At 49.4% G+C, this 21,611-nt stretch overlaps 1 protein-coding gene across 1 annotated transcript in view; it reads left to right on the forward strand.

Moving 5' to 3' along the window:
* Nucleotides 1-21,611, forward strand: part of KDM2B (lysine demethylase 2B) — a 137,692-nt gene that overhangs the window by 59,564 nt on the left and 56,517 nt on the right. The window contains exons 9-12 of the mRNA XM_078154287.1: nt 3,612-3,727; nt 14,945-15,071; nt 18,560-18,705; nt 18,839-19,180. Of these exons, the coding sequence (XP_078010413.1) occupies nt 3,612-3,727; nt 14,945-15,071; nt 18,560-18,705; nt 18,839-19,180 (731 nt within the window). The remainder of the gene's footprint in view (nt 1-3,611; nt 3,728-14,944; nt 15,072-18,559; nt 18,706-18,838; nt 19,181-21,611) is intronic.

A 21,611-nucleotide genomic window follows, 5' to 3' on the forward strand; every position in this document is an offset into this window, starting at 1 on the left:
AAATGGGGATAATAACAGCACCTACCTCCTGAGGTGGTTGTGAGGCTCAAAGGAACTTGTATTCGTAAAGCACTTAGCACGGTGCCTGGCACATAGCAGGTGCTACATGAATACTAGTTATTATTATGATTATTGTTGTGATTGCCTCCCCAGAGGGGGTAGGGAAGTGTATTTTCTCAGTTCTCCAGTGGAGCCAAGCTCTGTAAATGTCCTGTTCTGAGAGGCAGCTTGGAGTTGGTGGGTAGGAGCAGGAGTCAGGAGACCCTGGGTTCAAGTCTCACCTGGTAAACGTTCTAGCTGTATGATCTCGGGCAGGTCTCGTTGCTCGAGGCAGGGAAGGTGCGGAGCTGCACCGGTAGACGGAGCTCCCTCACCTGGAAGTCCTCATACCGATGAAGTCACACGTCTTGTCCCTCATTCACTGATGAGCCCGTTTTTCCTCTCACAGTTGTGTGTTTGCATGGGGATCATCGTCCCCATTTTACAGGTGGGGAGAGGGGCAACAGAGGCCCAGAGAGGGGGAAGTTAATTGCCCAGCATTTAGAGCTGGGGCCTCTGGACCCTGAGTCCTCTGGTGGCTTGGCCGCTTCGGCCAAGCCCGCAGAGACCTTTTTTTCGTCCTGGTCGGCGCTGTCAGCTTGGGTGAGTCAGAGACAGAGAGAGAACCCAAGAACTCTTATTCCGAGTGGGACTCAGTGGCCGGGGACATGGACATCAGGAAACGCTGTTTAGAAGCAGTGGTGCTGAGGATGGTATTAACAGTGCTACTAAGAATAACTCAGGCTTCCAGTCCCCTTGGGAGAAACAAAAACCGTAGTTACTGAGAAGACAGGCTAGGATTTAGCTCTTGGAAAGGAGAAGAAAAGCAAATCTTAAAGGCAAGACAGATATTTATTTATTGCCTTTTTTTTTTCATTTTTTATTTTTTTTGGTGAGCCAATCTGGGTTAATTAAGTAACTTGCCTAGGGTTACACAAGCTAGTAAGCACCAAGTGTCTGAGGCCCACAAGGTAGATATTTAGAGGCAAGTGTCCAGGGCCTAGGTTCAAATCCTGCCTCCTGGAGCTAGGTCTGTGGCAAAGTTATTCCCCTTTGTGAGCCTCAGTTTCCTCATCTACAAAAGGGGGGCAATAGTGCTGGAAGCACATACCACCATGGGGTCATCCAGGGGCTCCCATGAGGCTGGGTCTGTAAAGCGGTTTGCAGACTTTGGAGCGCTGGGTCAGTGTCAGTCATTGTCATTGTTATCATCGAGGGTGCACTTGGCCCATAGGGGGTGTGCATCCAGACAGTAATGGTCCCTGCATTTGTAGAGCACTTGACGGTTTGCAAAGCGCTGGACAGATGCTGTGCTGTTCAATACCATGCATGTTTAGGAAACTCTGCTCCCATTTTCCAGGAATGTCAGACACATCGCTGTCTCCCCTCTGTGTTCCCCTGGGTCTGGGGCCCTCCCTGGGCTCTTTGTGTATAAGAAAAGTGCTTGTCATTTAGGCTGATGGGGCAGGGGAGCTGGACCAGGGCTGGGGCCTGCCAACTGGCCTGGCTTTTGGGACGCTAACTCTGCCTGAGAGACTTTGAGGGGGGCTTGGGACTGAGGAAGAGTAGCAGTGGTGTGGGACGGAGCCAGTACCTTTCTGGGGTGGGATGTGTGTGCATGCGTGTGTGTGCGTGTGCGTGCGTGTGTGTGTGTGTGTGTGTGTGTGTGTGTGTGTAGATTTTCTTTCTCTACCTCCCAGAGACAATGCCTGGATCATCTCTCTCCCTCTTTCCTTCTCTCCTCTCTTCTTTCCCTCTCCCCCTCTCTCCCTCTCCCTCTCTCTCCCCCTTCTACTCTCCTCCCTCCATCCTTCTCCCTCCCCCCTTCCTACTCCTTTCCCCTCCTGCCTCCTTCCCCTTCCATCCCTCCCCCTCCCCTTTCCTCCCCCTCTCCTTCCATCCTTTCCTTTCCCTTTCCCTCTCTTTCCCTCTTCCCCTTCCTCTCCCTTCTCCCTCCCCTCTCCATCCCTCCCTCCTCCCTTCCCCCCTCCCCTTCCTTTCCTCTCCTCTTCCTCCCCCTCTGCATCCCTCCCTCCCTCCTTCCCCTCCCCTTCCTTTCCCCTCCTCTTCCCCCCTCCCCCTTTCCCTTCCATCTCTCCCTCCTCCCCTCCCTCCTCCTCGTTACCCCCCTCTCTTCCCCTTCCCCTCTCCATCCCTCCCCTCCTCCCCCTTCCCCTCTCCATCCCTCCCCTCCTCCCCTTCCCCTCTCCATCCCTCCCTCCTCCCTTCCCCCCTCCCTTCCTTTCCTCTCTCTTCCTCCCCCTCCGCATCCCTCCCTCCCCTTCCTTTCCCCTCCTCTTCCCCCCCTCCCCTTTCCCTTCCATCTCTCCCTCTCCTCCCTCCTCCTCGTTCCCCCTCCCTCTCCTCCCCTTCCCCTCTCCATCCCTCCCCTCCTCCCCTTCCCCGCTCCATCCCTACCCTCTCCTCCTCCTTCCTCCCCCCCCTTCTTCCCTTCTTCTTTCCCCTCCCTTCCTCCCTCTTCCCTCTCCATCCCTCCCCCTCCTCCCCTCTTCCCCTCTCCACCCCTCCCCCTCCTGTTTCTGTCTCAGTCCTCTTTCTTGTTCCTCTTTGTCTTTCTCTGTCTCTCCGCCTGCTTCAGTCGGTCTTTCTTTGCTTCACCTGAACATCTCCATGCCAACCAGGGGGCATCAAAGGGAGCCTCCTGTTTGCTCCAGCGCAGTGGTTCAGAATGCGCTGTGAGGGCCCCTGGACATTCGGGGACCTTTTCAGAGGGTGGCCTGTCAAGTTAAAATTATTTTTGTGACAACATCAGGATGTTTTAATTTCTGATATGGTAAATCTTGATAGATAGCTAGATCTGTGCGGTTAATGTTTAACAAACAACTGCCTCTGGGGGGAAAAATGTGTCCCCAGCACACTTTTAAATTTAATTTCCATTATTATCATTTTCCCCATCACTTTCTTAAGTCTAAACAATCAGCAGAACCATATATTAAACCCTGATTTGTAGCATTTGCTGACTTCCAAGGTATAAATGCCCACACTGAACATTTAACATCCTTCTCTCTTGGGCTGGCTCTGGCACACCGGGTGGATATGACCCACATAAACACAATCTCTTTGGGAGTGTGTGTTTACAGTTGTTTTTCAGTCATGTCTGACTCTTCATGGTTTTCTTGGCAAAGATACTGGAGTGGTTTTGCCATTTCCTTTTCCAACTCATTTTATAGATGAGGAAACTGAGGCAAACAGAGTTATGTGATCTGCTCAGGGTCACACAGCTATTAAGTGTCTGAGGCTGGATTTGAACTTGAGAAGATAAGTCTTCCTGACTGGAGATCCCATGCCCTGGGAGTGGGTGGGAGGGGTCTTGAGAACAAAAAGGTTGGGAATAGCTGCTTTAGTGGGTGGGGGCTAGAGGTGGAGTCAGGAAGCTCTAGGTTCAAATCTCAATCCGGGCGGCTTCTTTGCTGTGTGGCCCTGGGTTTAAATTCTCTGAGCCTCAGTTCTCTCCTCTGGGAAATGAGAGGGTTTTCCTAGGAGGCCTTGGAGACCCCTCCCCTTCCTGTTCTAAATCTGTGTGAGCTCACTGCACTCCCCCTCTCCTTTAGGCTGGATCCATGCTGTCTACACGCCCGTAGACTCCCTGGTGTTTGGTGGAAACATCCTGCATAGCTTTAATGTGCCCATGCAGCTACGCATCCATGAGATAGAGGACAGGACGCGGGTAAGGAGCCCTCTTTCTCTCTCTCTCTTCTTGGGGCAGGGCCTCGGGCTCTGGCTTCAGACACTCAGAAGGGAATGGATTAGGCTCCTGGGGGCAGTTGTGTGGGAGGAGTCACCTTCAGGTGCCCTCTGTTGTCCTGACCAGCCTCCCTATCCCTGTCTCTTAATGAAGGTTGCCTGGGATGTCCACTTGAGCTCAGGCCCAGTCAGCACCTCCCTCCTCCAGAGTTTCTGTTCATCTAGGCAGCAAAATCCCCCTTGTCAATATGGAAGTGACCCAGAGGAAACGGGGCAACCTGGGCCTTCCTGCTTCTCACTCATTAAAGGAACCCCCTAGGAAACTGAGGCACAGACTAGTCCTCTTGGCTTTTTTCCTGCTGCTTTGCATCAGTATCAGCAGGGGAACCCAGCTGTGTGGCCCCCCAGTCCTGGTCTGTGAGGCTTTCTGCTCTTCGAGTGCATAGACTTTTCAGCTGGGATGGTCCTTAGTGTCCGTCTCGTCTAACCCTCTGCCTGTGCCATTTTAGGCTGATACCTTAATGAAGTGATGACACTTCTCAGTCAGTCATCCCAACAGAAGGCTTTGGACCAAGTGGGAGTGACTTGCCCACAGGTAACACAGGTGGTGATCGGCACACCTGAAGTTGCCTGAGCTCTGCCTTCGTGGCTCCCCGTCTCCATGGGCCTGAGGGTCAAGCGCCCCCTCAGTTAGTGAGGTTGGCAAATAGTAGTATCACTGTCTCCTTTTTCTGTTGTTCAGTCTTTTTTCAGTCCTGTCTGACTCTTCATGACCCCATTTGGGGTTTTCTTGGCAAAGATACCAGAGTGCTTTGCCATTTCCTTCTCCAGCTCATTTTGCGGATGAGGAAACTGAGACAAACAGGGTAAAGCCCAGGGTCACCCAGTTAGTAAATGTCTGAGGCCAGATTTGAACTCAAGCATATGAATCTTCCTGACTTCAGTCCAGTGCTCTGTCTACTTCACCACTTAGTTACTCAGTCTTTCCTTTACCTCTATTTTTTAAAATTAAATTTTATGTTTTTCAATCAGCAAAAATTTGCCCTCTCTCCCTTCCATCCCTCTTCCCCTTAACTCCCTCTCCTGTACCCCCACTGTTGAGAATGAAAGGCTAAAGCCCCTGTTAACAAACATGTATATTTGAGCAAAACAAATGTCTATATTTGTCATATCTAAAAGAAAAATATGTAAATACATGCATATGCATCTAAACATATAAATATGTATATTTATAGCTATAGGTATATCTATCTTTATCTCTGTTTTGTCTGTATCTACCTCTATCTCTCTCTATATCTAGTTAATTTTATCTGTCTGTATATTTTATCTGTCTGTCTGTCTATCTACATATCCCCAGTTTGTCCTCTGAGTCCCTCATTAGGAGGTAGATAGCATGTTTCATCATTAGTCCTCTGGAATTATGGTTATGAGGAAACAGGTTAAGTGACTTGCCCAGGGTCACCCAGCTAGGAAATGTCTGAGGCCAGATTTGAACTTAGGTCTTCCTGACTCTACGCCCAGTGTTCCCAGTACTGTGGTGCTACCTAGCTGCCTCTTCTTTACTTCTCAGCTGAAGAAAACTAGCACTCAGGGGGTTCCAAGGTGGGGGTGTTTGGGGGGGAGGGCTTCCCTGTCCCTGAGATAGTCACTATTTAAAACCTTTACTCTCTCCTTCCCTCTGTTCCTGACACTGAGACAGACTGTTGGGAGGTAGGTGCTATTATGATCTCTGTTTTCCAGTTGAGAAAACTGAGGCAGACAGGTTAAGTGATTTGCTAATAAGTACTGGAGGCTGGATTTGAATTCAAATCTTCCTGCCTCCAGGCCCGGCACTCTATCCCCTGCGCCACCTAGCTGCTTTCTAGGTATGTGGAGTCATCATTTTCAAGCCTCTGGATTTGGGGAATCTAAAAAAAATTCATTGTCTTCTCAGCCAGTGGGGGTCCCAAGGAAGTACAGCCATCTGGCCCAGTGTTATACATCTCCTGTGGCATGTGTTGGAGGGGAGCAGGGTGGAGGGACGGATGCACTGGCCTCGCCCTTGGGAGGATGATAAGTTTAGGTCTGGAAGGGACCATAGAAGTCATCGATTTCAACCCCCTTCATTTTTCAGATGGAGACCCTGAGGCACAGAGAGTTTAAACAGCTTGGCCAAGGTCATGCAGCCAGGGTTACAGTCAGGATTTGAACCCAGGTCTCTTCTGTCTAGAAGGCCAGAACCCATTCCACTCCCCCACAATGGGATCATAGTCAGATGTATGCAGTCATCAGGGGAACCTTCAGATTTGGCTATTTGTCGCTTGTAATTGCCGTAGGCCTCCACGGACCGTAGTCTCTTTCCGGATACTTTTACTTTTTTTTTTTTTTGAAAGGCAGTTGGGGTTAAGTGACTTGCCCAGGGTCACATAGCTAGTAAGTGTCAAGTGTCCGAGGCTGGATTTGAACTTAGGTCCTCCTGACTCCAAGGCCAGTGCTCTATCCACTGGGCCACCTAGCTGTCCCCCTCCAGATACTTTTAAAGGGAAAATGGTGCCCCGCAGATTTCTTTCTGAGTTTTTCCTTCCCCTTCACCCACAAAGAGCTTTTCAAGGCCTGAAGCGCCATCGAAGTGTGTGAATCGGGACTGTTCCTCCCCTCCCGGCTCATTCTGACCCAGGGCCCCTACAGCAGGAGGGGATGGTGGAACCCAGGGGAAGGGGTAAGAGTCATTCACTGTCACAGAGCTTTCCCTAGCTCTATGCAGCCAGAGCTGATGTAAGGGATAGAGGGCCTGAGAGGCCCGGGTTCAAGACTTGCTTCTGACCTATATCAGGCAAGTCGATTCACCATGCCCTTGTGCCGGTAATTCTATCTTTAAAGCTGCAAAGGAGTTGCCCATCTGCATCAGTGGAGGGGGTTTCCACACTAGAAGTGCCAGAAAATGATGAAATCACATGTCTGGATGCCCAGGCCCCTTCCAATGACCCATACTCCCCTAACAACAAGCAAACAACCATCTTTCCATTAGGCTAGAGTTTATCCAGGATTAAGGCCCAAATGCCCCTAAAATCCTGTAAGAAATGGTCAGTTTTGCTTACAGCCAATAGCCAGGGGATAAAGCCCACCATGCCTGTGGTCTTCCAGGCATTTCACAAACCTGTAAATTAAGCTGGGAATTTTAAAGGCTTTTTAAACTTTTTAGAAAAGCCATTTCTTCTCTGGGGTGGGTGGGGGGTGAGCCTGAGGAGTCTGGTTTCTTGTCCTTGGTGAATGCGTTTTTGCAGGAGGGGGCTTTAGAGAGAAGATCTGGGCCAAAAATCCCCTCCTCTGTCACTTTGCCCGTATGACCTTGGGCAGATCCCTCCTTCAGACCTCAGTTTCTTCGTCTATATAATGGGATTGGACTAGGTGGACTTGGGAGGTCCCTTTCTGCTCTAAATCTGTGCACCTGTGTTCTAGTTCCAACTCCCTCCTTTTACTGGTGGGGAAATGGAGGTCACTTGCCCAAGGTCACGTCTTCCAGAAGGTGTGGAAGAGGCAGGTAGAAGACTTGCTTCTAATCATTACTTTGTACGCCCATCATTTTATTGTAATCCAGATCCCCCCAACCGTGAAATGATGTGGAAAGGAATTTTTACCTTAAACTTCTTTGGAATGGTAAATCTACAGCAGAATGAAAAAGAGCAATAAGTCCCTGAGGGATCCCTGAGCAAAGTCATTGTCCCTAGATGGGGCTTTTCCCACCTGCCTCCACCCCTGGCAGGGCTGTGAGTGCAGGCTGCCTCTCATTGGCAGGCTGTCAAATCCTCTTCAATTTCTGGTCTTTGGAGGGGTTTGGCTACAAACCCGATGTGTCTTGGGAGCCAAAACAAGGCAAAAGATGCTGGGTAGAGAAGCTAACAGGCTCTCAGAGTCAGATAAAATACCGAGTTTCCTTGTCATGCCCACTCTGGCTTAATTTTTCCTATCCCTGGGAGACTTCTAAAGAAGGTTATGGCCATTTAAAAATAGTTTTTCGGCAGTAATAAAAAACATGTCTTGGATTAGAAGCACCTGTTAATGGGGGTAACAGAGGTAAACACTCCTTATTAAAACCTTGTGGTTTTCTTTCCTCATTTAGTAAAAGGGGAAGGGGGTGAAATAACGTTTTTTGACTTTTCAGTCCCATGATAGAAAGTAGGGAACTAGCTGGCCCCTTGATTAAGCTTGCTCGGCCCCCACTGACTCAGCCAGGGGACAAAAGAGGTTTTCTCAGCAGCCATCCCTGGGCCCCTAAGTCCTCCCTCCTGGGCTTGCCAAGGAATGGAGAAATCCTCACCCTTTGAGTACTGCCCAGCTGGGCATGTTTGTTTGAACCTGTTGCAAGAATCCGATGGAAATAAGGTAGTCACTTCCAGATGGAAAGCTGCCTACTGCTTCCATTCCCTGGAATCTTCAGAGTTCCATCATCAGTGGATCAATTTCCTCCTTCTTTCTCCTCCTTAGCTGTTTTGAAATGAAGTAATGTCTTTGTTTTTTTCCTCCCTCCCCCACCCTGTGAAGACTTTAAGGTGGCTTGGCCTGAAGCAGGTAGAAATTGTGGTGGCTCCTAAAGGGCTAAGCATTTCAAGGAGCCTGCCGTGACTGGGAGTAGCCATGGGCTGAATGTAAGATGCTTGAAGGAAAGATCTAAAGCCGTGTCATCGTCCTATGCAATGTCTTCAGCGTGTCACTGTACCAGAAAGCGTTCTCGTGATCATTTAATGCCTAGATCTCTCTCTTAGAATTACCTTTTTTCTTCCTTCACTCTGGTGTCTCTAAAATAGAATGCATACGAGTTGTCGTAATTTGCTCAGTGCCCCTTCAACCAAGGACTGGGGGATCATTTTGCTGTTCAGTCATTTTCAGTTGTGTCCAATTCTTTGTTACTCCATTTGGGGTTTTCTTGGCAGAGATCCTGGAGCGGTTGGCCATTTTCTTCTCCAGCTTATTTTACAGATGAGGAAACTGAGGCAAGCAGGGTAAAGTGATTTGCTCAGGGTCACCCAGCTAGGAAGTGTCTGAGGCCAGATGTGAACTCGGGCAGATGAGTTTTCTTGACTCTAGGCTGGGCATTCTATCCACTGCACCATTTAGCTGCCCTTCAGGGATCATAGAATCTGCAATTTAGAGCTGAAAGGGACCTTAGAATCAATCCATCACCTCTGATGCCCTCACGTTACAGATGAGGAAACTGGAATGCAGGGAGGTTTGAAGGCTTAGAATCAGAGGGTTAGAACTTAGAAGCCATCTGCTCTGACCCCTTCATTTTGCAGATGAGGAAACTGAGGCCCAAGGAGATAGATGACTTATAATGAGCAATTTAGTCAGTCAACAGTCATTCAACAAACACTCAGTGAGCCTTTGGTATGTGCCAGACACTATGCTAAGTGCTGATTTAGAGCTGGACAGGACTGTAGAGGTTATCTTAGTACAATACCGTCTTTTTGCATATCAGGAAACTGAGGCCCAGGCAGGTGAAATAACTAACTCAGCACCATAGTTTTAGACCTGGAAGGGAACTTCATCTTGTGTTTAGTACAACAGATAGGAAACTGTGGCCCAGAGCACGATGCAGGAGCAGGTCTAGAAGGGACCTAGGAGGTCATCTATGGGAAACCTTTCTAATTACTGATGAGGAAACAGTCCAAGATGTGGAATGACTTGCCTGAGAGGTAGGAAGTGACAAAGTCACAATGTGAATGAACCCAGGTCCAGATACTCTAGAGTCAGTAGAGTTTCCACTGTATTATGCGGCCTTCCTTGTGCCCAAAAGCACAGGTTAGGATCAGAGTCAGGATTTGAACTCGGGTCACCTAATTCCAAATCTAGCAGTCTTTAAATGGAAAACCTCTGTGCCATCTTTGTAGACATGGAAATGATTTCATTCCAATTGACTGCTTCCAAACTCCCATTTTTTTTTTCCAGGAGAAAACCAAACAGATGACACCACCCCTCTTTCCCCTAAACAAGATCAATTGAAAATAAACACCCCAACCTTTTCAGATACTTGGGGCTTTTCCGCTACCTGACACTTGAATGCTCGGGGAAGTGTCAGCTGGTTATGGGACTTCCCAGGCCCCCTGCTGTACCTCGTAATGCCTTGGCTCACTCACCTCCAGTGTGGCTTTGGGCTTCTCTAGTAAAGGTCAGGGTTAGCAACGAGGTCAATGGGAAGGAACTCAATTGGAACCTTAAAAAACTTGAGAGATCGGGAGCACTGCATGCTTGAGGCGGACTGCCTTGTTATTTACAGTCAATGAACATGAGTAACATGGAAATTTGGTGAGGCTCTGGAATCTGTCACCAAGTAATGTTGAGCAATGCTGTCTTTAATATCCCCAGGCATGTGGCTGAAACCTTTTGAAGGCGAAGGGTGGAAGGCGACTCCCTGTTTGTAAGTCAATTCTTTCGCAAATTTTGTTTTCTGCAGTGCTCTCTTGGAAAAAAAAAATTCTCATCATCATCATTATTATTATTTTTTGAGTTCCTTCGTTAGCATCTGTTTTCACCCGATTGATTTCCCTCGAGGTTCAGCAACTGAGAGGAGGATTGATCTTTGCTTCCCTCCTGATCCATGACCAAGTTTTTGATTTTTTTTTGTTGTTTTCCTTTTTTTTTTTTAAATCTAGAAAGACACTTGGGTGTGCTGGTGCCTGGCCAATGGCATGTTGACCCAGAGTATTATAAAAAGGAGTGCAGGGAATTGACCGGTCTTGCTAGGCAGAATTAGGGAGGCATCAGGCCCGGAGGAGAGAGAATAGAATGAATTTCAGTAAGCAGCCAGGCGCTGTCCTAGGTGCTGGAGATACAAAGCTAAAGGTGAACCAACCCCTATCCTCAGGGAGCTTCCATTTTATTGGGAGGGAATAAAGGAGCATAGTTTGGCCTTGGCCTGATTTTAGAGCTTGGGGAGGAATTCTCAAAGGAAGGGGGTCCTCAGAGACCTGACAGACCCTTGGATCAGATTTGTTCCTTAGCCAAGTGCCTTTTTTCTCCCCAAGACACTGAGAGAATTGATGTACTAATAAAAATATAATAACAAAATCTTCTACCCAGCTAAAATTGGGGCAGCTCAGGAAGGAAATTGTAGCTATCCCAACCTAATGCATTTCCCCCACCCCCTACATTCCCAAAGAAATCTCAGTGCAAAGTCCAAGACTTCCAGAGAGCCAGTGGGGCGTGATGACTAGGGAGAGAAAGTTGGCCTTAGAACCAGAAGACCTGGGTTCAAGTCCTGCCTCTGACAAGTACTGGCTGCAGGACCCTGTGCAAGTCCCCTGGCCTCTAGGTGCCCCGGGCAACTCCAAATGTGTATGTATTAGAGAAGGTGCTGACTTATCTTGCTAGAGGGAGTTATTGACCAGGCATTCCCCAACCCAGTGACACTACGGGTGCAGTTTAAGAGAAAGAGAGAGGAGGGGGAAGAAGAGGGAGAGAGAGGAAGAAGAGAAGAGAGGAGGGGGAGAGAGAGAGGAAGAAGAGAAGAGAGGAGGGAGAGAGAGAAGAAGAAGAGAGAGGGAGGGATGGGGGAAGGAGAGGGAGAGAAAGGAAGAAGAGAAGAGAGGAGAGGAGGGAGAGAGAAGAAGAAGAGAAGAGAGAGGGAGGGACGGGGAAGGAGAGAGGGAGAGAGGAAGAAGAGAAGAGAGGAGGGGGAGAGAGAGAGAGGAAGAAGAGAAGAGAGAGGGAGGGACGGGGGAAGGAGAGAGGGAGAGAGGAAGAAGAGAAGAGAGGAGGGGGAGAGAGAGAGAGGAAGAAGAGAAGAGAGAGGGAGGGACAGGGAAGGGAGAGGGAGAGAGAAGAGAAGAGAGGAGGGGAGAGAGAGAGAGGAAGAAGATAAGAGAGGAGGGAGAGAGAGAAGGAAAAGAGAAGAGAGAGGGAGGGACGGGGGGAAGGAGAGAGAGGAAGAAGAGAGTGAAGGAGGGAGAGGGAGAGAGAGGAAGAAGAGAAGAGAGGCGGGGTTAGAGAGAAAAAAGGAAAGAAGAGAGGGGGAGAGAGAAAGAAGAGAAAGAGGGGAAAGGGAAGAAAGGGGAGAGAGGAAAAAGAGGAAGAGAAGAGGGGGGAGAGGAGGGAAGAGGAGAGGGGGAGGAAGAAAAGGGGGGAGGAAGAGGGGGAAGAAAGGAAGAAGAAGAGAAAGAGGGGAAAGAGAGAGGGAGAGGAAGATAGACACCTTGATACAGAGGATCAATATAATCTCGTTTCATTTCATAGCATTCTGCTGAGGTAGGGAAATAATGGTGAACTAATGAGGGAAACTGATGCCTGGTGAGGTAACCCAGTGGCCTCAGCTCCCACAGTCAGAGTCAGAGTCAGGACGGGAATCGGATGTTACTAAAGCAGGGGAAGTTTCAAGTTTGGGTTTAAGCGAGGCTCTGCAGGAGGGCCCCCCAGCAGAGGTGGAGGGCTGCGTCAGGCCAGTGTAGGTTGGTTCTTGCCGATTCCTCTCAGAGACCCATGGAGCATCCTGTATTCCCAAAGGCAGTGCTGGTCCAGCAGACATTGCTTGTGAGGTGGAAGAGTTTGTAGGTTCAGGCCTGAGGACAACTAAGGCTAATTGAGCCCATTGAAAGTCTAGGTAGGAGGCTGATTGTTTTGTTATGGACACCTCAGGTCTTGTGGACTCTGGCAGGACTCCTAGTGGGGCTGTGGTCCTCGCTGTCTGGGGAGGGGCTGCCCACACCCACCCTGTAGTAGATTCTGGGGGTTTGTGCTGGGTCCTTAGGAAGGCAGAAGCCTGTCCATCCTCTGCCCGTTAGAGCCACGTGACTCTGGTGGGGCTCTGTTGTTTCTCAATCCCAGTGATTCTGTCTTTGAGAGGAAAGTGAAGTTTGTAGGATCCCAGCTGTGCAGCAGAAATGAACCTCAGAGACCTAGTCTGACCCCCTCAGTTTACAGAGAGGGAAACCAAGGCCCCAAAATAGGGAAATGACTTGTCAAAGGTCACACACAGGTCCTAGATTTAGAACTGAAAGAGACTTCAGAGGCTCTCTGACACCTCCGTTCTCCAGATGAGGAAACTGAAGCCCAGAAAGAGGGAGGGATGTATAGAATTAGAAGTTTAGAGTTGGAAGGGACCTCAGAGGACACTTAATCTACCCCCTTCCCACCCCATTTTATATGTGAGGAAACAGACCTTGGGAAGTGACTTGGGTAAGGTCACACAGGCAGCATGTGGGAGGCTGGGATTTTCCCCTGTACCATGGACACCCCTTCCTCACCTGCTCTCAGTCTTCTACCCCTTCCCTTTGGTGCACCGGAGAAGTAGAAATTAAAGCCCTTCCCTAATGGGGAAGGAAACTTCCATCCCTCCTCAGGTTCCCAACCTCCTGCCTTAACACTGCATGTGGTCGGGCATGTCAGGGAGTAGGGGAGGAAAGAGAGTGCTGTGTTCAGGACCCCCTGTGGCAGACAGAAAGCCTGGGAGATGTGAAGGACTTCTTCCCTCCCCCTCCCCCCCCCTCCCCCTCCCCCTTCCTCTCTTCTTCCCCTCCTCTCCCCCCTCCCCTTCCCTATCTTTTTTCTCTCCCCTCTCCCCCTCCCTATCCTTCTCTCTCCCTCCTTTCCTCTCTATCCTTCTCCCTCCCCCCTTCCCCTCCTATCATCATTTCCCCCTTCCCTCTTTCTATCCCCCTGTCCTCTTCTCTCCCCCTTCCTTACTTATCTCTCTCTTCTCTCCTTCCCTCTCCCTCCTTTCCCTCCCTCTGCTTTTCTTTCCCCCTTTCCCTCCCCCTCCCTATCTCTATCTTCTCCCCCCCCGCTTCTCTCCTCCCTCCTCCTCCCCATCACTCTCCCTTTCCCCCTTCCCCTTCCTATCCCTCCCCTCCTCTCCCCCCTTCCCTCCTTGTCCCTCTCCTCCCTATCCCTCTCTTCTCTCCCTCCTCTTCTCTCCCCTTCCCCTCCTTATGCCTCTCCTCCCTCCTTGTCCCTCTCCTCCTCCTCCTCCTCCTCCCTATCCCTCTCCTCCCTCCTTGTCCCTCTCCTCCCTCCTTGTCCCTCTCTCCCTCCTCCTTTCCTATCCCTCTCTTCTCCCCTTCCTCTTCTCTCCCCTTCCCCTCCTTATGCCCTCCTCCCTCCTTGTCCCTGCCTCCCTCCTCTCCCCCTCCCTATCCCTCTCCTCCCTCCTTGTCCCTCTCCTCCCTCCTCCCTCCCCCTCCCTATCCTTCTCTCTCCCCACCCCCCTGTCCTCTCCTCTCTCCCCCCTGCCTCCCTTGGCCTCTCATCCTTATGGTGGCATTAACCTAGCAAAATCTAGATGAGGCAGCTGCCCTGTGGCCGTGTTGGGTCTCTCCCTGGTTCTCCACCTTGTTCCTTCTGGAGATCACCTGGCTACAGGGATTGTGGTCCCCGGCTCTCCCTTTCCAGCTGGCTTGGGTTCTCTTCCAGGGATAACTGAGGGGGAATCCCCTCCCACCTCCTCAGTCCTTAGAAGTAAAGAGGAAATCGTAGTAGAAGCTCTGTTAATCTCTATGTGGCCTCACGGGCAGAACTCCAGTGTCTACACCCCACTGGGAAGTCCTGAGTTTGAGGGGATGACCCATGTGCAGCCACAGCTCTCTGCAGGAGGGTGAACAGAGGGAGAAGGCCTCCTTGGTTTCGGCTTCTGTGTTCTGCCTTCTGGAGTCGATTTAGGCTCATAGAGTTAACGAGGATGGAAAAGGAGACAATATTATTTTCTTTGTTGGGGGGTGTGGTCTTTCTTTTCTCAGTGGGTTAGCCAGGAGAGAGGAGGCTGGCAGGAGCCTTCATTCAGGCAGTCAGATGAGCCCATCTCTGCTGTAGTTGGATAATGACTTCAGATCTAGATAGGGGTGCCCTGTGTGAGTTGCCCAGGTGAATCACTTTGGGTGGGTGGGGAGCCCTGTGTGATTTGGGGAGCATTTCATGAGAACATATAGCTCCCTGGTCCTCTGGTGCCCCTCCCTCCTCCTTGGGCATGCACGTTAGTGAACCCTGAAACGATGCTATCACCCCGAGCCGCCTCATTGTGTATGCTGCTGGCATCTGGCCCCCTTCCAGCCCCTCCCTCCCTCCTCTCCTCCCCACATCATTCATGCTCTTGCTAAGATGATGAAAATGATGCCTCAGGGGGCCCCTCTGCTGTAAACTTCTCTTGCTCCCCCTTCCCCTTCCCTTCCCTCTCCCCCCCCCCTTGTTTGCTCACTCCTCCGGAAACTGACCTCCACCCACCGGGTGTTGCTTTTAGGTACAGGCCAAATTCCGGTACCCTTTCTACTATGAGATGTGTTGGTATGTTTTGGAGAGATATGTACACTGCGTGACCCAGCGTTCGCACCTCACTCAGGAGTACCAGAGAGAATCAATGCTCATTGGTGAGTGCTGGCAGGGGTCTGGGGGAGGGAGGCTTGCCATGCATCTGGGAAGTCTGGCTCCGTGACTGCCTCAGTCTTACAGAGTGGGGAAGAAGCAGCTGCTGAATGTCATGGGAGAGAGCCCTGAACTCAGTGGATTCTGTTCGGAGATGAGGGCACTGGGGGGAAAACTCCAGGGGTCAACAGGGGAGTGGTCATCCTTTGGGAGGGAGAGTCCCTGCCTTGGACAATGGTAACCAAGGCTCTTTGGGGACCTGGGAGTCTTAAAATCATCGGTGGCTTTGCAAAAAGGAAGGATCTTGGGGGGCGCTTTGCATGACCGGTCCCCAGTGTGTCTGCAGATTCAGGGGTGTCCTTAGCGCCCGCAGCCTGGTGTGTTCTGTTTAAGCCTTTGATTCGTCCCTGGTTGATTTTTCTGCATCACTGAGTAGCTTTTGTCTCATGGAGGAGGGAGGCTCTCAGGGAGAATACCCGGGGCCCATCTTTAACTCGGCTGCTGCAAGGGTCGATCGGGCTAGGAGATGGGGAGGGATGGCTGAGAAAGGGAGATCAGTGGGTGGTGGGTGATACTGATCCAGGCAAGGAGAGAGCGAGTTTCTCCCGTAGCTGCAGTAGCCCTGCCCCCCTGCCTTTATTTAAAGGGACATCAGCCCAAGCTAGGCTCTGCCCTCTCATTCTCTCACACATCAGTCCTGAAGTTGCATCCTGGCAGCTGACGGCAGTGGACATCTGGGCCAAGCAAAGCCGGCTCTCCACCCAGGAGTCATTAATAACTAACGTTTCCCTATCCTTGGAGGGTTTGCAAAGTGTGTTGTATACAAGGTCTCATCTGCGATGTGTAGCAGTTTAGATGAGGAATTAGGCTCAGAGGGGGCCATGCCCAGGGCAAAGCTGGGCAGCTAGACAGCTCAGTGGGTAGAAGCTGGGACTTGAATCAAGAAGACCTGAGTTCAAATCTAGCTTCAGAATACTTATTAGCCATGTGACCCTGGCCAAGTCACTTAATCCCATCTGCCTCAGTTTTCTCAATAGTAAAATGAGGATTATAATAGCACCTACCTTCCAGGTTTGTTGGGAGGATCAAATGAGACAGTATTTGTAAATAAAATGGGAAATAACCCAGCCTACAGCATTGTCTCAAGGCTCGCTGAAATCTTGCATATGAAAGCATGTAGCACGGCGCCTGGCATATAGTAGGTGCTGTATAAATGCTCATTCCCTTCCCCAGGGTCACACAGCTGGCCAGTAAGTGTCTGCGATCAGACCTGAACCCAGACCCTCCTGACTCCAAGTCCACAGCCTGGGCACCTTGGTGCCCCTCAGTCCTGGGCCTTCTGATCAGCAGAGGGAGGCGGGAGGTTCCTGCTTTCTCATTTTTCTTTCCCAGTTGTCTTTTCTAGATTTTCTCATACAGCAAGACTTCTTCCCCCAGCCCTCTTCTGCCCCGTCTTCTGGCGCTTTCAGTGGTACCAGAGACCAGAGACAGACCCCTGGAGGGTCAAGGCGGGGGGTCCTATAGGCCAGCAGAGCAGGACTTGTCTCACTCTTTTACAAATGCTGACGAGGTCTTGGGGTGTGTGTACATGTGTGCATGTGTGCATGTGTGTGGTGCATGCATGCGTGCGTGCGTGTGTGTGTGTGAGAGATAGTGCCTGCACTCTTACCACACCTCAACAAGTGGTATGCATTGAGGCATTTGGAACTGAGTCACTTGTCCGCAATCCCATGGTTTCATATTTTGATCTTTGAGGAAGGAAGGAAGGAGGTAAGAGAGGAAAAGAGGAAGGAAGGAGGGAAGAAAAGAAGAGAGGGAGGGATAGAGTGAGGAAGGAAAGAAGGGAGAGAGGAAGGAAAGGAAGAAGGAAAGAATAGAGAGAGAAGGAAGGAAAGAGTGAATAGATGGATGGATGAAGGCGTGAAGAAGCATTTTTGTGATTGAATGAATGAATGAATGAATGAATGAATGAGCCAGCTTATGGTGTGCCAGACACTGTGCTAAGCTACAAATAGGTTCCTGTCTTCAAAGGGGAAGGAAGGGAATAAGCATTTATGAAGCACCTGCTGCATGCCAAGCACTGTGCTGTGTGCTTTAACAGTTATTATCACACTGGATTCTCACCACAACCCTGGAGGGAGGTGCTATTTTTAACCCCATTTACTGGTGAGGAAACTGAGGCAGACAGAGGTGAAGGGACTTGACCAGGGTACCCAACTAGTCATTATCTGAGGCTGGATTTGAACTCGGGTTTATCCTGACCTCAGGCCTGGCTACGTCACCTGCTGCCTCCTTGATAAGAAAGTTTAGCTTCCAGTGGCTAGATGGAAAGGCCCGCTCAAGTCCTTAGGGTTTGCCAGGGCCCCCGCCTCTGGTGGCTTTCTCTTGGGAGAAGAGCAGATGTTGGACCGTCATGAATCACACCATCTCGGCCATGCCCTTCCCCTTCTGGAGCAGGGATGCTCACCTGGAGCCAGACCAGCTGATGATGGGATGGTAGCATTTAAGGCCTGGCTAAGCTGCCTGTGCCCCCAGTCAGATTTCTGCTCTCCCACCAAAGGCACCCAGGAAGAGACAGCTTGACGTTCCCCAGAGAGGCAGGAGGTGTAGGTGACTGTACCTCTGGGAATGTGTGTTTCTTTCCTTAAAAAAAAAAAAAGCTGTTATGTCCTTATACCTTCAGCATTTTCAAGTATCTCTCTCCGTTCCCCCCTCTCATAACACAGCATAAAAACCATTCCAGTGGCTCAAGGGAATGTGACAGTATCTACAACATTCTGCACCCATAGCCCCTCCTACTTCTGGAAATAAGGGAGGAAGGTTCCTTTTCTCCTTTCTTTGGCCAGAAGTTACTTCTTATTTTGAAAATAATTTGTAATTGTTTTGATGTTTTTTGTTTTTACATGGCCTTCATTTCCAAATTTATCCCAAGCCCCTTCCCATCCAGTGAGCTATCCGTTGCCACAAAAAATTAAAAAGAAAGACATATTACATACCTGTGGCCCCTCCACCTTCATCAAGAAGAGAGGGAGGTCCATGCTCAGTTTTATCATTTGTAATATGCAGCAAATAATGCTTGTTCTCGGTCTGTCATGGACTCGCAGTAAGGAAAGCAGGCTGTGTCAGTCTCCATAATGATGGACATTTATTTAATGCCTTAAATTTGCCAAACATTTTGCCTGTATCATCTTATTCAGTCCTCACCACTGCCTGATAACTGTGGGTGTGATGATCTCCATTTTAGAGGTGAGGAAAGTGGACCTCTGAGGGATTAAGTGAGGTGCCCCATAGTCACACAATTAATACAGTTTAGTGGTAGGATTTGAATCCACATTTTCCTAACTCTAAAACCAACACTCTGTCTGCTAATCCAATTGTATTTCTAGTCTTCTATCTCTATGTTTGAGTGTGTGTGTGAGAGACAGACAGACACACACACGGATTGAGAGAGATTGCCTTACGTATTTCATGTTTTCTTTATTGAATCCTGCAGATGCCTCGAGAAAACCCAGTGTAGACGGCTTCTCATCTGATTCCTGGCTGGAGATGGATGAGGAATCCTGTGAACTGCACCCCCAGGAAGAAAGGAGGAGAGAAAGAGAAGAAAAAGGAGAAAAGGAGAAGGAAGGAAAAGAGAAGAGGAGAAAGAGAAGGGAAGAAAGAGAAGGAAGAGAAAGAGAAGGAAGAGAGTGTAGACAAGGCACCCAAGCCGTTGGTGCCACTGGTCCTGCCTGTCCCCCCACTCCCGCCTCTCCCACCCATCCCGCCTGTCCTGCCCTTCCTGCCCCCCCATGCCACCGCCTCTCCTACCAGCACACCCACAGAGGGCCAGGAGGCAACCATGAAAAAGCCCAAAGTAGCCGCCGTGCGGTACCTCAAAAGGACTTTGTCCAACGAGTCAGATGAGAGCGTCAAGTCTGCCATGACCACGGACTATCCCAAAACCCCGACAGGCTCCCCTGCCACAGAAGTCTCCACCAAGTGGACTCACCTCACAGAGTTTGAGCTGAAGGGCCTGAAAGCCCTGGTCGAGAAGCTTGAATCCCTTCCGGAGAACAAGAAATGTGTCCCTGAGGGGATCGAGGACCCCCAGGCCCTTCTGGAGGACATGAAGGTGGGTAGCAGAGGGCGTTGGAGGGGAAGCCCTTTTATGTGTCATTTCTGGAGCAGAGGGAGGGGGTGTCAGGAAAGGTCCTAGGTCTAATGCTGGAAAGCACCATTTATAGGAGGTATGGAATGGATGGAAAGGCATTTGTGAAATGTCAGCTGTGTGCTGAGAGCTAGTAAGTATTGAGCAATGGCATGAAGTGTCAGAGGCCATCTGGACCTCCCTCTCTAGCCTGCCCCCTCCTCATTTTCTTTTTTTTTTTCTTTTATTGGCTAGGCAGTGGGGTTAAGTGACTTGCCCAGGGTCACATAGCTAGTAAGTGTCAAGTGTCTGAGGCTGGATCTGAACTCAGGTTCTCCTGACTCCAAGGCTGGAGCTCTGTCCGCTGTGCCACCTAGCTGCTCCCCTCTCCTTATTTTCCAGTTGAGGAAGCTGAGGCCAAAGGTTGTACTTGTCATAAGTGTGAGAGGCAAGATTGGACTAAGGTCCTCTGAACACAAAGATCTTTCCAGGTCTGCACGCCAGAGGATTTCACACCAGGAGGTGTGATCCAGTCTAGCTCCCCCATTTTACAGATGAGTCAACTGAGGATCAGAACTATTGAGGACTTGGCTGTATTCACCTACTAAGGAGTAGCCTAGCTGGGTTTCAAGCTGTTCTCTTCTGATTTCAAGTATTTGTGTTCCTTTTCCTACTACTGTTCTTCCTGCCACTGGACATCAGAGCCCGTCATGTCTGTGATCTCACTGGAGGGTCGTAACAACTCTGTGAGCAAAACAGTACAGGCCTGGTTATCCGTTTTCCCATATGCTTATATATGTACCCATTGCTTTCCCTCATAGTATAAACTCCTTCAGGGCAAGTTTCATTTTTGTCTCTGTATCCCCAGTGGCTAGTGTAGCTTCTAGTATGTAGTAGGTGCTTAATCCATGCTTTGTGATTAACTGATCATCCCCATTTTACAGAACACAAATTTAACATTGGAAGGTACCTTTGAGGCCATCTAATCTCATTTTATAGATAGAGAAACAGGCTGAGAAGGTCACAGCCACCAAGTGTCAGAGGCAGGATTTGACCTGTGTGGAGGGTGCATAGTTACAGGCCATAGGGATGAAATCTCCAGTCATTGGGAAGGAGATGGATTCAGAATCTCACCCATCTCCAGAATTGTGGTCTCTGCTTAGAGACCCATGAAGCCAGGATATAGATGACCTTGGAGACTTAGGCAGTCTAGTTTAGGGGAACCTGTAGTCGGGAAGACATGGGTCTGAATTCCTTCTTAGACACTTCACTGTGTGACCTTCGACCAGGCCCTTGATGTCCGCTTCCTCATTTGTGAAGTAGAGATGGCAGTAATAATGTTATTGTTATCATGTCCTTATATCATGTGACATGTGTCCCTGGGTAGTTCTGAGGCATAGGTGAAAATGAAAAATATAAGAAGCTTTGTGAGCTTTAAAGTACTATGTAAATTAATAGTGTTACTATTATTCCTAAATTTCCTTAAAATTTTTAGAGATACGTTTTTGTTTTTACATCACTTTCCTTCCCAGATATATCCTTCCCCAGCAATCCATCCCTTTTTTTTTTTGAAACTTCAGCATTTTAATACTAAAAATACTGTGAGTGAAATGTGATCATGTGTAGTTTATTTTGCTTTTTATTAGCGTGACCTGTAATGTGAAGGAAAAAGATGTATAATCTTGAGATCTCAATCTGGTTAATACTAAAAGTAGAAGGTATAGTAGACAACTTGTTGGATTTGGAGCCAGGAAGACCTGGGTTCACATCGTCCCAGGAACACTTAGTAGTTGTATAAACCTAAACAAGTCGTTTAAATTCTAATCATCCATCCCTTTTTAACAAATAATAAAAAGGAGAGGCCAGGTAGGTGGTGCAGTGGATAAAGCGCCGGCCCCAGAGTCAGGTATCCCCAAGTTCAAATCCGGCCTCACTTAATAGCTGGGTGACCCTGGGCAAGTCATTTAATCCTGTTTGCCTCATTTTCCTCACCTGGAAAAGGAAATGACAAACCACTTTAGTGTCTCTACCAAGAAAACCCCAGATGGGGTCATAAAGAATTGGACGTAACTGAAAAACGTCTGAACAACAGCGAAAAAGGGGAGAAAAAAGCAGCTAGTAGAGGCAGTTTTCCACTCCTAAATCTCCCCACCTCTGTAGAGAAGGGAGGGAAGGTGTGTTTTCTCTCTCTTGCTCTCTTTTTAAGTTTGCTGGTCATCATGAATGGCTCTTGAAAGTTCTTACTGTGAGACCAGATTCAGAGGCCCGCTTGACTTCTCATCTCTGAAAAAACCCAGCTAAAGTTGAGGGATGGGAAGGGGGCAGAGAAGCAGCTGAGGGTTATAACTTTCTTCCTCAAAAGCTCCATTGGGTGGTCCTCTTCCCTTCAGGAGGGAAGCCTTGGGTCACTGTCAGA

Source organism: Phascolarctos cinereus, unplaced genomic scaffold, assembly GCF_003287225.1.
Source record: "Phascolarctos cinereus isolate Bilbo 61053 unplaced genomic scaffold, phaCin_HiC Scaffold_4;HRSCAF=312, whole genome shotgun sequence".
In the NCBI taxonomy this organism is placed as follows: Eukaryota; Metazoa; Chordata; class Mammalia; order Diprotodontia; family Phascolarctidae; genus Phascolarctos; species Phascolarctos cinereus.